The sequence below is a fragment of the Branchiostoma lanceolatum genome, chromosome 17 (genome assembly GCF_035083965.1).
Source record: "Branchiostoma lanceolatum isolate klBraLanc5 chromosome 17, klBraLanc5.hap2, whole genome shotgun sequence".
In the NCBI taxonomy this organism is placed as follows: Eukaryota; Metazoa; Chordata; class Leptocardii; order Amphioxiformes; family Branchiostomatidae; genus Branchiostoma; species Branchiostoma lanceolatum.
Window position 1 is genome coordinate 13,471,373 of NC_089738.1, and position 14,643 is coordinate 13,486,015.

Consider the following 14,643-nt stretch of genomic DNA (forward strand, 5'->3'; position numbering starts at 1 on the left):
AGTTTGGTAGCTCTCACTCACTCTCTCCCATAGCTCTGGTAGTGTGTAAAACCACCAAAATGAAATGAAACTTACCTGTTAACTGCCAAGGGTTAATATGCGAAGGAAACGCTTTCTGTCACTGTAAACATATACTGGCCTCAAGATTAAAGTCATAGTTTGGATGAATGTCACTATTGCAGGACACAGGAAACATTAATAATTGATAGAATTGTGTGGGGATTGTTCTCAAGTAGCCTTTGCAACCCTTGCATCTTGTTCCCAGCATTGCTGTTTCATACTTTGAAAGAGGAGATGTTGATTCAGTCTTATTATGTTATCCACAACATTTGAAGTGGCCTTCTGTCCTTGTTACAATTGTTTTCAGCATACATTCTGGTAGTCTGTTTACCCTTTGAACTGTCTTGGGTGAGGTGATAAATGTGTTGCAGTTTGCAACCTCAGATTCAAAACTTTTCTCCGGATGCTGCATGGACTAACAATTCTGGATATCCTGGTGAACTAGCTATCTTAGTTGAGAAGGCTATCCAATGTACGATCCAGCTTAATAAATCTTCCAAGATGGTTATATTTTACAAGCCATTTGAGTGTGGGTAGTGCTTATGGCCAACATTTTGATACTTGGTATTGCCACTATTCGTGTAAGCAAAATGATGTGACGCCTTCCATCATCGCTCCCCTAGCAGCTTACTACGGTATTGCAGTAGAACTTCCAGTTTTTGCATCTCACGATCATCCTTCAGTTATGATTTTTGTCAGATAGCTGTTGGTTTGGGAAAGGAGTATCTTGGGGACTGATGCTTTTAAAAAAAAAAAACTTTCTGAGCAGATAAGAATGGAGGGATATATTCTCATAATTTTAGGCACTTAGGTCAAAGATTGACAGATAGGTTTGGACTCCCTTGCATGAGTCTCCTTCCATGCTCAGATATCATTTATTAGATCAGAGCATATTTCCTTGGCTATTGATATGTCAGTTCAGGGTGCATTCTTTGCTGCAGCCTCCATTATGGCTTTCACGCCTTTCCTCATTCCACCCAGGTGTAAAAATGGGTACCTGACTTTGGTTGGGGAGGTAAAAGGCAGTGGAAGGAGAGGGATGGGCTCCGCCTACCAACACTGTACCCTAGACACAGTGGATAACAACCCACTGCTCCATTTGGCCTCAAAAGGGCTATGGGACCTTTAGTCTGTATCAAGCAAACTCCAGCTGTCCGGGGGTTTCTCTCGCGTGGATAGCCGTTACAGGCGGCGGGCGGACACGGGGCTTGGTTGAAACCAGGCTATGGGACCTTTACCTTACCACAATGGCTTGACACATTTTGCTGTATTTTGACAACTGTCCCAGCAAGCCTGACCACTGATATTGCAGTTTGATGTAGCCATTCCTTACACCTGCTGCCAGTGAAAAAGATGACCAACTTTGCCAGGAAGCTTTTTCAGATAAGAGTGTAACCATGTTTGAAAAACTTAAGGCGAGCAGTCTGAATGGATTGTGTTATGAAATTTGGTATGTGGTCTTTACCTTTTGAAGTAATCAAACTTTGGACCCTGTAGCAGCTTTCCTTGGTACTACTGCAGAACTTCCTGGTTTGGCATGTTGTGTTCTGAACAAGACGTGTTCCGATTTCTTTTTAGTGGCAGGTAGCTTTTATGTGCTGGAAAAGGTGGTGTCAGCATAGACTCCCTTGCAGCTTTCTTTGTACCTGAAGGCGTTTTACTGGGGTAATAATGTTTTACATTCTAGATGAATGTGAACTTATGAATACTCATGGTTAAGCTGCAATCATGACTGAAATATCTATTACCAGGGGGTGGTCAGTAGGTTCTTGTTAGATGAGAGCTAAATAGCAATAGATTTGCAGTAAGTGTTGCTTGTTTGCCCTCATTTTCTCTTTCCTTATCAGCAGTTAAGTCTATTCTGAAATAGCAAACCTGACGTACCAGTATACCTGTTTGAGGATTGGGTTGATTTGGTCTGGGCCTCTTGAACTCAGGTTGGCATTTCCAGTGATTTTGAAGGCCAGTGTCATGTTGTGTCCAGGCCTTGTTCAGTTCCAACGATGAATCTTCTTGGTGCATGATACTCGTACTGTATATAATTGTGGTATGTGACCCACCAGCGCAAGTACATCACAAAGGAGATTGTGTACAGGAGATTGTCTTTTACAATCCAGGATGAGGATTATGTGTTTCTGCATCTGTGGCGAAGCCTTGTACAGTAAGTACCCATCCATACAAGTCATTTTTTCTTTCTTTCTGAACACCATACCTACATAAATTTCTAGAAAGCATGACTTGTAAACTTCATATTGCTTGCACAAGTTGGTATTGCTTGTAAGATGATGTCAACTTTTGAGGGTCTGATGGTCTACTCTGGAAATGATTGTTATGCAGAGCTAACAAGCATGTGAAGATTAAATTTATGCTTGTCTGTGGTATGGTGCACATTAAATTTTGTATTTGTCTTCGTGACTTGGAGACAAATCTTTGTATCCAAGTTTTTTTCTAAATCTTTGAAAAAATTAACCAATTTTTGCCAATGCAGTATTCGAGAATTGTTGTAAAATTAAGACAAATACTTCTGTTAACTGCTGAAATGTGCATGTCACAGTTGTAAATTCTTGTGTTACTCAGTCCAGAAGACGATTGAATGCATACTCCATTCCAGGTTGAGATGTACATGAGACACTGCTGACACGAGTTGAGAACTCGGATCAAGAAATGCCACGTTTCAAAAGATGGCATACCTTGTGTAGTGTAGACTTTGCTACAAAACTGGAGATCTAAGTGTGTGTCCTTACACTGCTTCTCTAATGGCACCTTCTTTCTTGATACATGATGCTTCCTACTTAGTCCATGAAAGTGCAATCTTTGTGTTCTTGACATTCATGTGCAGTGTTTAAGACCACTTTCAAACATATGTTGCATCCAACAATGAGTAAAATTTCTTAATTCTTTTCATCAGTGCATCAGTTTTATCAAATTTTTTTCAGATCAAATCATCACCCATGTCGAGAATTTTAGCTTGAATGTTCTTGTGTGTTGGTAGAATTAATTTGATCCACTTCTCCCTGAGTCTCGTGTCTGTAATCTGCATAAAGTTACACCAAAGACGTCATTGATTCATTCCTTCGTGAAGAATGGTGATGTACAATTCTTTGGGTAAGTTCATTCAGTTAAAAACTTTCTTGAGATGTAGTTGACTTGGCTTAGCATACAACTTCTGCCTGGGATTCAAGAGCTTGACTGAAAAGATCACATTTGCTGCAATCTTCCACTGTTCCACATGTCAGAATTTGGTAAGTATCACAGTTACCTTAGGACTGTTGCATGTCGTCATTTCTGCTTGGTTGCTTCATTCGTTGGTATGATACAGGTGGGCACATGTATGTTGTACATTGTAGGTCAACATAAGCGATATCAGACTTTGCATCGTGTCAAGTATCCTACTGCACACACTGCAACACAATAGGTACGGCCGGAACCCGATCCACAGTTGACAACAAAAATGTTTTGTAGCAAGCCTGAATTTTCAGAAGTAAGGTTTATTATTTTGATACACAGATTAACAGATCTACACGTTTCCTACAACATTTAGATGATAATAAAAGGAAAGCCTAAAACAATAAAGCACCCACATATGGCAGGGCGGTTGACAACAGAACCTTCTAAGTATTTTGTGAAACTTTTTCTGTCCTACTTTTAGTTCCTTTTTCATTGGTTATACAATAGGCATGTCTTGCAACCTGTAGTTGGACAACATTGAAAATGGCAGTATACAGTGTGGAACAGTTGAAATGGGTTTTCCTTAAGTGTTCATTGTTTAAAGAAGTGATCATACTTTTTGTGAAGTGCCAATACATCCTGAGGTTGAACAACACTTCTTACTGCAATATTTTGTAAGGTGGAAGAGACAAAACAAGTCTTCATTGTTCAAGCAAATTTCAATCATTTCTTTTACCTAGTTGTTCCTCTCTTGCAGTCATTGCGTATCTTTGCCCAGGTTACATGATGGTTTTGAAGTAGAAACATGTTTATTCTAGTTTCACATTGATCTAAAAAAGAGATTGCAGTTGCCACTGATCAAGACTTCAGCTATAAAAGGGAAAAGTACTGTACTCATTTGGCTTAGTTTGAGCACAAGATGTTTCGTTCCTCGACTTTTCCTGGCTTCGAGAAAGAAACCTGTCGGTTTCAACGACGGTCGTATCCACGGCTACCACCGGCCCCATATCCACCGCGTTCTGGCCGCCCGCCTCCGCGGCCTCCATAGCTCGAAGGGTACGCATCTCGTCCTCCTGCCCTTTCTGGTCTACCGGCGCTGCGGCGTTCTTCGTATCCGGGGCCGGCGGAGCGGGAGCTCCCGTACGTATCGTAACTATCCCCGTATCCACGGGCACTGCTGCTTGAATAGCTTGGCGGTGGGGCACGAGAGGGCGGTCCGCGTGCGCTGCCTGTAGGTTTTAACAAGTTTACATTCATTTGGGTTAAAGTGAAGGGCAAAGACAACGGACTTGACTGATACTGCATACCTTGCCAGCTCCAAGTTATGGTTCTGCCTTGAGGTGGTCTGTGCAATGATGGGCACCCACAGAGATTTGTATTACAGGAGGTTAAACCGGCATCCCTCATTATGTCAGAACCTTACATCAATGCAAGTTTGAGAAGTATGGTTGGAACAATGTTGTTTTGGGGGTAATGTGCTTGAAGAAATTCAGAATATTGTACAAATGTAAGTTTTCCATTAGTTGGTCTTTGTTTAAATAGTTTGTGACTGGAGGATTTCTGGCTTTGTCGTTCTACGTTAATTTTCCACCTATTGGAAGGGACTTCCATTTATCGATGAGGGATGATTGGTTGAACCAGGCGCACGGTAGCAATCTTGTGTTTCAGACAACTGAGCACGATCAAAAGAGTAAGGGTAAAGCAAGGTAAAACCTTGTGTATCTGCCATGTGATTTGAACTCAATGGACTGCACAGGAAGGGGGTAAACATGATGAAAAACATGCAGAGCAAAGAGGGCTTTTTGTGAAGACAGAGGATGGTCATTTGGAATGTGGAAGAGATGCTGATTATGTGTTAGCCAGTGGAGTGCAACTCTACAAAAGATCCATAAGAACATTTTGCTTGACATCATGTGAGCAGATTTCTGCATCTTTCGATTGTACCATCAGTTGTCCAGTTGGCATCGATTCTCCTAGAAAGATGCTAAAAGGAAACTTCAATAATTAGTAGTGGCAACATCAGGACGTTCTTGCATTGTTCTTTTTGATTATTGTGTTTCCACATCCAATGGATGACAGTTCCACTGTGTCTTCATCTATGAGGAGTACAAAGTTGGAAGTCATTGTTTAGACATTGTAACAACACAAGCTCTGTGGTTCAGGTCCTCTTTGAATGAGCTTTAAAGCACTCTGAAAATTGACTTGGTAATGGTAGTTTAAGCAAGCTTTGGTTGTCCATTTGAAAGTATGGGGGTGGTTAGGATTCCAAGAGAGGGCAATGAGTGTGTGAGTGTGGAAGACAGACTCCTTCTGCCTAAATCTTTTTCTCCTTTGTCTTTTTCTTATCAATATATTTGTTGACCCACATTTTTGTATGTATCATTTCCCTTTCCCCCAACACAAGTTCTTGCTGTTCAGTGCTGGGATAGGACATGTTGGTACATTAATGTTGAATTCCCAATGGCTGTTGTATCTATTGATTGATGTGGTATTGTCCTTGCCATATCGAACAGATGATAGCAGAGTTGGTAGATCTGTGAACAGTTCCCTCAGTGAATTACTAGGTATCGCCCTGAGGAAGGTAGGACTACTGAAATGTTGAAAAGTAATTGGTATTGGTTGTGTACAAAGAACCTTAGTACCCAAGATTCTGTAAAGTTTGCTTCCTTTGTTTGAACATCCATATCGAAAGTATCTTCTCTTGCACTCTTATATATTTTCTGATGCCAACATATGAAAACATACTAGTGCTAAGTAAGTCACTGAAATTTCTGGGCGTCACAGAACTGAAGTTGATGGTCTTCATGTGACTGACACATAGTTGAATGCAGTAGTCACCAATTTGTTCTCTTTCAGAAACCTTGGCTTGACAACTGTCTCATTGCAAATGCATCTGGAGAGTATGTGAGAGGGAGTTATACAACATGGAGTTGGACTCTGTGACACAGCTAGCTTTCCCAGAAGTTTGTAACATGCCTTGCTTTCATATAACAGTAAAGATGAATCAGGAAACCGGTGCTGGCTATGTGTCCAAGCCAACGAGCCAAGGGCAGTGCAGAATTCTTACTTCTATGAACACTTTGACTGGAGAGACAAGGATGGAGTTTGAGAGCTTGGACAGGACTGACTGGTATGGAACCAAATTTGTGCTGATACTAATAGATGATGATTGAAATCTCCACAAGATAGAAACTGGTCTGAGATCACAACTCTACCATGGTTCCTGTAAAGTCGATCTGAAGACATTGGCTGAAACTCCTTTGTCACAGTCTCAAAGGAGATTGACCTGTAGAGTCACCATTCAAAGAGTGTTTCCTTGGATTATAGGAAAAATCCAGGAAATTCCAAGGTTGCTATATCAGCTGGAAACAGTGTGCAGAACAGACTGGTATCTTGAGTCGATCCGGTATTCTGACAAATACCAGCAAACTGGTATGGCCATCTTAATGCATTTCCGCTCAGGATAGATCATTGACCATGTAATGAACATTTTTCAATGTCACTTCTTCATCCAGGTCTTTTTTAACCCGTTAACAGGAGAGAGCGAGAAACTGTTCAGCTATAGAAGCTGATTGAACACCATGACATGAACAGGGATGTCTAGTTCTATCAGTTGTCCCTTTTTTTTCTCTGAATTGTTACTATCAGTTGCTTTTGGTATTTCTTGGTAGACCCAGTGTTGTGCAGGTTTTCTTTCCCATAGACTTTGAAGTTTTGATATTTCAGTTACATGATAGGAAATTGTGTGATTTTAGAACTTTCTGTGCTTTGAAAGCTTCTTGTTCTGAGAAGAGGAAAAAAGTAAGTGATAGATTTGCCAAGATTTGAAGCTTTAGTTGATCCGGACTTGACTTCCTTGAAGTTGAAGGAACAATTTCACACAAGCTTCCTGTTTGAGAATTGTTAGGTTATCACCAAGCAACTCTGTTGCCTTAATCTTGAGGGGATGTCTTGAAAACAGGATACTGTCAAATATGTGTACATGGGTGTGATGTTAGAATGTTATACCACACCAAGTGCGTAGGAAGAATCTTTGAGATTTCCCATTCCTAACTAGTGATACACTGCAATTCAAAAACAGCATACAGGAAATGAAGTACATTACGGAACATACCAGACATGCATTAGTTAATTACAAAAATGAAGAAAATGTTAAGACAGAAGCATGAAGGATGCTCTAAGCAGAAGAGTTGGAGCAAACGAAGACGTACACAACACCCCAAAAGACAAGAAATAGAAGAGGATTAATCAGGGTTAAAGAGAACAAAAAAAATGCTATTTACCACCAGAGTAGCTGTCATAACGGGCACTGTCTGTAACAAAGAGAGGGTAGTGTATGAGGCACAGACACACATAGGACCTGCCGTAAAGGCTAAGACCTATGATTTAAAGGCAAGATAGTCTACCCATGCTGTCGGTAGTGTAGTGGTTAGTAATAGTAGTTACTTTTTTAAAGAAATATTTCTTAAGTGGTGGTATTAGCTTTTAGGATTATTGAAAATGAAGTTGACATAAGGAGAAGCTACATGTTACTTATAGGGACAGTGACAACTTGATGGATGGAGAAATGTCTAACTTTGTAACAGATACAAAGAAGTGGATGTGTAAAACGTCATGAGATCTTCAAAGAGAAAAGACTCAAAGTAGCTAACAAAGTGTCGTGAATGGTGGAATACTTACCAGGGTAACTGTCAGAGTACGAGTCACGTGCGTATGCAGGCTCCCTCTCTGGGGGTGGGTAGTCTCGTCCCCCAGCGTAGGAATCCCGCGAGGAGTACGCTCGGCTGCTCTCGCCGTAGTCTCGCCCTGTTGTTGGGGGGTAGTCCCGGGAGGAGGGTGGTCCGTAGTCACGCGGCGGGTAGTCACGACTTGCGCTGCTGTAGCTGTCGCGAGCCGTGCTGTAACTGTCGCGTGCGGCGTATTCTGGGGCGCGGGAGGTGGCATAGGTGTCGCGTGTGCTGCCATAGTCTCTGCCACCATACCTGTAAAATGTTGTCAAAGCATAAGGAGGAGTAGCAGCAGCACTCTGCAGCAATAAACTTGGAACAATTTTGGTGAACTTAGTCAAGACATTTAGCTTAAAATGTTTGCAAAAGCCAGCTTTCAGAGACACAAATACAAAAATAAAACATTACATGGGCTAAATTTGGCAGAGCTTGGATACCGCAAAATAGTCACTTTACAGTCAAAACTGGAATAGTTCTTCATGCGTTCACCAGCTGAAATCAAACACCTTAGAAGTTAGGTAAGCATCTCAGACAACCATAACTTACCCGGAGTCCCTTGGCGGTACCTCTCTCTCCCTGGGAGGGCCGTAGTCCCTGAGGAGTAAAACACCAACATCTTATCACGACAACTCAAGCAGATACACAAACTTCCCCCGAACAGCAGTATAACTTGAAGGCTGTATTTTTCATCTGGGCCTTCCAAGAGGCTTTGGACCAAAGTAGTCCCACACTTTAAAAATAGAATGCAATATGAAGTGGTTTATCATAGAGTCAGAAGAAGAAGCATCACACAAAAAGAGCAGACAAACATCACCATTATGCTATAGAGTATCACTTAGCCAAAGAACAATGAAGACAAATTTAATGCCGCTGGGTGCTAGAAGTTGGACACACTCCTTTCCCGGCAATCCTTTCTCTGGGAAGCCAAGGATGTGGGGGCCGGCAGCGACGAAGGACTGTGAAACAGTTTACAAGAAAAGAGACCGAGAAGAACAACACCCAACGGGACTACTCACGCCCGAGATGGACCTCGCTCACGGAGCGGAGGATAGTCTCGCTGCGGCGGTAACCTCTCCCTCACTGGAGGATCCCTCAAGAAGTCACGGTCATAGTCCCTGCTATATGCAGAAATATTGCAGCGTTAGTGAATGGAAAGCTAAAATGCTAACAACTATGTGATATGGGCGGGAGTGAAGAGTTGCTCACCTGTCACGAGGAGGGGGGTAGTCACGTGTTGGGTAGTCGTCGTAGCTGCTACGCGGCGGTGGGCCACGGCTGGTCGGCGGTGGGCCGCGGTCGGGACCTCTGGAGAGCGGGGGCGGCCCACGCGACGGGGGAGGGCCTCGGTCCGAGTCAAACCTGCCAGATTTCGGAGGGGGGCCTCCCATGCGGTCGGGCGGCCCACGTTTGGCACCCCGTCCTCCTCTCCCTCCAAAGCCTGAGGAACAGATAACAGCACAATCAAGTAGCAGTAGATTAGCAAGCAAATACATTGATCTATGGATACTGAACAGTGTTTCTCTGCATACCATTATGTTAAAATATCTGCTACAGGAGCTTCCTAATCGCTAATGAAATCAGTGACAGAACTGCATAACACTGACAAATGACAGCAACTGCTTTTCATAACATTTGTGATTTTATCTTCCACCTTCCCAACTGTGCTAATGCTATGGCAGTTTCTACAGTTCAAATTGGAAAACTAGCCAATTATAGTATAACTAAAAACTGTAGTGACTTATACCTCCATCAAGCCGGTCGTACCCCCCGGATCGGCTCCCGTTGTAGTCTGCACCACCGTAATCTGACCGACCACCGCGGTCCAAACGCGAGCCTCCTCGTCCGCCCCTTGACATTCCTCCACGTCCACGAGACGGGGGACCTCCCCCGCGGCCACCACGGGAATCACGAGCACCCTTTCCTCCCCTACCCCCTCGGGATGGGGGTGGACCTCGCCCAGGGGGTCCTCTGAGAGGAGGGCCCCGACCAGGGGGGCCTCGACTCGGGGGGCCCCTGCCTGGGGGGCCACGGCTGGGGCCTTTCTCCCCTGGCGCGTGAGCTGGCTTCGTGGCACGGTCCACTTTGATTACCTTCCCAGCAACCTCCTGCGCATGAACAACAGACATATGGAGACAGATCAATGACAATTGTTAAGGCTAGAAATGTAATGATATACATCATCAGATGAAAATGCTATTCTCAATATGCTGTTCATCTATCAAGCACATATTCTTTAGATCATTATTTCGGGTGTGTTGCCCAGATTAAGCTTACTTTCTCTTTCTAGATGTTTTGGTCACTCATGGTGTTCTTTAAGTCCTTAACCATTCTCCTTTAGTCACAATAATTTGTTTCTTTGGATCGTCTACGTAAAACACCTGTTCAAGACAGTTATAGATCCGCAGAAAACAACTGAGCTGAGTCAGCTTACAGATGTGACAGAGACTGTTGAATTTAGACATAGCCGATGCCCATGTGGCTAGGGCTGATGTGAATTAAAATTGTACCATAACTGAGGCCATGTATAAGTTACAAACTGTTTCCAAGTTAACACGACTTTGAACAAATATCATTAAGACTTACTACTTGACATTTTGCAATGTTTTTTAGTTGATGATCGCCATTCATCATCACACATACCTGGCCGTTCATCTCTTTCACTGCTACTTCTGCGTCTCTGGGGTTCTCGAATGTGATGAAACCAAATCCTCTAGATCTTGCGGTGATCTTATCTTTCATCAACAGAACTGGAAGAAAACACAAATTTATCTTTATTCATTTATTCATTTCAAAGCCTCTCCATTTACGAAATGGAGGGGGAGACAATACAGGTGGTTATTTACCTCTTTTGACTCCCCCACGAATGAAAATTACACACTCAAACTTCAAGATGCCAAAACAACAGGAAACAATAACGTCATAAGTTTGTAGGGGGAGATAAGGATAGTTATGTTTTATTGAACACTAGCCAGTAAATTTAGACCTATAGTATAGAGGCTTTCTATGTAGCACCAGTTGTGCTATGAGTATGAAGTACATTGTATATTTGTTACAAATGCCAACAGTCGTACACCAATATGGATGAGGGCCAGTGAGTTTCATATCTTTATCATTCAATTAAAACCATTATGGCGTCAACAAAAACCCAGCATTGGGGACACAGTTTTCAAAACATTCGCTTTGTTTGTCTGTATCGTTTTATTCTCCAGTACACCTTAAACCTTTAAAAAATTGTCCTTAAATGTTGTGAAGAACAAACTTGCTGAAAGTGTGTTGTTATGAGAGTTGATGATGATGATGTGTGCTGTTTGTTGCCTGTCGGAAAATGAGGCTGCAGCTCTGCCAACGGCCACTTTAAGCAGTAGACTTCACACTCAAAATCAAATATCAAAAGAAGTAAAGTTTCAAGACGAAAAAATTTCCACCTTTAAAATACTATTACAACATGCTTTATCTACAGCTTGGAATGAGATGTATGATACCCTGATGTGTGATGAATCGATGTAGACGTGCATTCATGATTGCCTAAACAGTCACCAAATGGCCTGGACTGGAGCTAACATGGACAACCTTCATAATATTCTCCAGCTAAGTGAGACTTAACTGCTGCATGCCCATGCTCACCACCGCTTACTTTCAGCCATACCACTGTCTAGCAATGCTACTCCCTACTATCAACACCACAGAAGCTTCTATGGCAAATGCAAGACAACTATTTTTCAGGGACTCACTGTAATATAAAGCAGTGCATTGTCACTTAGAAAGCTACCTTGGCTTAAGAGCAGATAAATTATTTACATCCAGAAATTAGAATTACCTTCAACGATCTTGCCGTATTTGTTGAAGAGCTTCTCTAAGGTTGTCTCGTTTGTTTCCAGGTTCAGTCCAGCTACAAAAATCTTGCCTGGTGTGTCTGCCTCTGGCATTATGAAGAACAACCTGGTGAAGATGAAGACCTAGTTCAGTCAATGTAACCAATAATCCTATGCCCAGTATACATTACACGTAGTTTATCTCGATATTGGGTGGGAGGCCTTGATACAACCATAAAACTCCTCTTTAGACTCAGTCCTGATATCATGAAATCTGCAGCTTAAATTGCTTCCTTCTCTGGGGGCAGGCATACTTATTATATATCATAATTACATGTACAAAGGTTGGGCACAACAGGTTGTTTGAAGTAATATACTGTAAATTCATTCAATTTTGCGATAGATTTATTTTGAGGGAAAATGAAGTTTTTGCAGTGTTTTAATTCGTGGTTGAAACAATTACTACACTGCTTTGAAACTATTCCCTGTGTTGACGGTATCATGAATTTGTGCATTTTGAAGAGAGGATATTGGCCAAATAAAGCCACCAAGAAAGTTTCAAGATTTACAGTGACCAGCTCCTGCCATGTGCCTGCAAAGCTAGACTAGTATTGGTAATGTGGTATGCCCTGCCTAAGGGCAGTTACACTGTATAATACAGAGACAGATGTACGTGTATGGGACATGTTTTGAAGAACACATGATCAAGAAGAAGAGCTTTGCTCAAAGTTTGCTGTATCAAAAATTCCACTGCAGTCTACAGTGTAGATTGCAAATGTTGCCATTTCATGCACCCTGAAGCTCTATGATAATCAACAAATACACTACTGCCATGAGTGCCATCAGTGGAAAGTTTCTACCACATTGGACTTGAAGTATTTCTTGACTGAAAGGGGGTAGGGTGAAGCAGATCTGAACCAGGGCAGGTAGTAATAATTATATGCATGTATTCTTTATAGGGTTTCAAACTTTCAGCAAATTATGGCACCCCACATGGCACATGCACATCTCAAAGTCAAGTCACGTCAAAGTTTATTGCACAACGATTGTATAATGTAACAGGTACAATGTAAGGCAAAATACTCAAATGACAAAGGTAATATTCCTTAGACAGATACAGACACGTCTGGGTATCGTTTTGCAAACTGACCAAAGGATGCCATATACACCTGGACATCAAGGTATAAATAAAAATGGTTTACAAGTCAGTTTGCAACTGCACTGTTGACCTGTGCATGCAGTTGGTCCAGTGAAAGGGCTTATTGGACATCTGGTACTGGGGAAAAGGAATGATTTGGAATCTCTTCCACCCCTCTAATGTTTATCTTTTGGAACAGTCCAAAGATTAGGAGAGGCAGGAAATATGCAATACTTTTAATCTAATCTGCAGGGTGCATCCTTGATATGACCATTCCAGAAGGGAGGCACTACCTGCACTATTGTCCTTGGACTACCCGTTTCCACTCGAGCTAGTCATTCTGGAGTCAAAATTCCACTTGATCTAATATGGGGGTTCTGAAGTTAACAATTTCCTGGTTGAATTTGACACCTTGTTGATCAAGCAGATTCATTAGCTTTATAATGAGATAAGAAAAAGGACAGAGACTTTCGTACGGTCAACTACAAAGATGTTGTTGTTGATGTCTTAATAGACATTAGGCATGGAAACAGGTCTCATAGTGCTGGACTCCTGGAGTCTATTCTACTTCTACGTGCTTGTCCCCAAGTGCTATAATTTCATTCATAATCAAGTGCTCTCAGTAATTGACTGCATGTGAGCTGATCGTGTGAAGATAGTTAGCCATAATTTGGGCTCTGCTTCAAGTTTTGTTTGTTGATTGTATGTAGCTGGAGAAAGCTTTGTATATCTCGATCTTCCTCAAGTTCCTGTTCATCTCATCACAAAGATCCTCGAGACCTCTCATGATCCCTAAATAAGATTTGCGTATGCACCCTTGGGCCCCACGTGATACGAAACGGTTCAAACGTGTGACAAGTCATCTCATATAGTCACAAATCCACCCCACGCCTACAAAGCTTTTGTTACGCTAAAGGGCGGTTATACCGGGTGATTTAAAGAAACAGATTCAGACCATGGAATTGCCTAATAAACTCAACAAGGCGGTGAACAGAGTATTTATTTTTTCATTGAAAAACAGAGATGCCCCTCGGAGTCGGCGCTCCCTTCCTAACCCAAGCGCGTGGTGGAACAAAAGCGCCGGTTTCCACCACAAAGTCAACGGACATTTACGCACTAAATCAAACAAAAGCACCAATATTTTCGCACAGAAAATTGTCTCGCATCTATGAGCGAGAGAACTGCGTACTCACCCTACGTCTAACCACTGTCACCAGTCGACAAGTCTGCGGGAAACGTCTCCTGTATTTTCTTCAGTGCACACCTCGAGAAAGAAAATGGACGCCAGACCCTGATTACGCCGCAATGCTTTCTGGGATGTGATGTCTGGGTCAAATCCTGATGACCCGCTTTGACCTTTGTAGCAATATTTCCGCTTGACTGATGATGACTGATAATAAAGAACCGTGCTGTGTTTAAATCACACACTGGGATATAAAACATAACCATGAAAATAAACTCAACAGCCAGAGAGTGTCTTGGAAAGAAGTTAACCTGTTCAAAGTGTGCAAGATAGTCCAAGCCTGACGAATGCGACCAGCTAGACATTAGCCGTTAATAACAACGTTGTCCAAGCAAGGAGGTTTTAATCAGATAAAATCAGAAATGCTCCAAGCTTCCGTTGTCAAAAAAAAAAAGAGTATGTAGGTTATGTAGGTTATGTCATGCGTCTTCTTTTTCAGAATAAGGTACTATGTCAGGAAAAGGTCCATTCCCTTTATTTAGACTTAAGGATTAC

The 14,643-nt window shown here is 42.2% G+C and overlaps 1 protein-coding gene across 4 annotated transcripts; it reads right to left on the bottom strand.

Annotated features, from left to right (window-relative positions):
• Positions 1 to 3,532: 3,532 nt before the first annotated feature.
• LOC136422908 (RNA-binding motif protein, X chromosome-like) lies at positions 3,533 to 14,237 on the bottom strand. Of its 4 annotated transcripts, XM_066410829.1 has the most exons (10): positions 14,099 to 14,235; positions 11,773 to 11,894; positions 10,596 to 10,702; positions 9,700 to 10,060; positions 9,162 to 9,393; positions 8,972 to 9,073; positions 8,502 to 8,549; positions 7,909 to 8,210; positions 7,512 to 7,541; positions 3,533 to 4,457 (listed from the first exon to the last, which is right to left on the bottom strand). In XM_066410829.1, exons 2-10 carry the CDS (start codon positions 11,879 to 11,881, stop codon positions 4,198 to 4,200), a joined length of 1,551 nt encoding a protein of 516 aa, XP_066266926.1. In that variant the 5' UTR covers positions 11,882 to 11,894; positions 14,099 to 14,235; the 3' UTR covers positions 3,533 to 4,197. The 4 variants fall into 4 exon arrangements, with proteins under 4 accessions (XP_066266926.1, XP_066266929.1, XP_066266928.1 ...); XM_066410832.1 differs by lacking the exon at positions 11,773 to 11,894 and having other exon boundaries at positions 14,099 to 14,237; XM_066410831.1 differs by lacking the exon at positions 8,972 to 9,073.
• Positions 14,238 to 14,643: the final 406 nt, after the last annotated feature.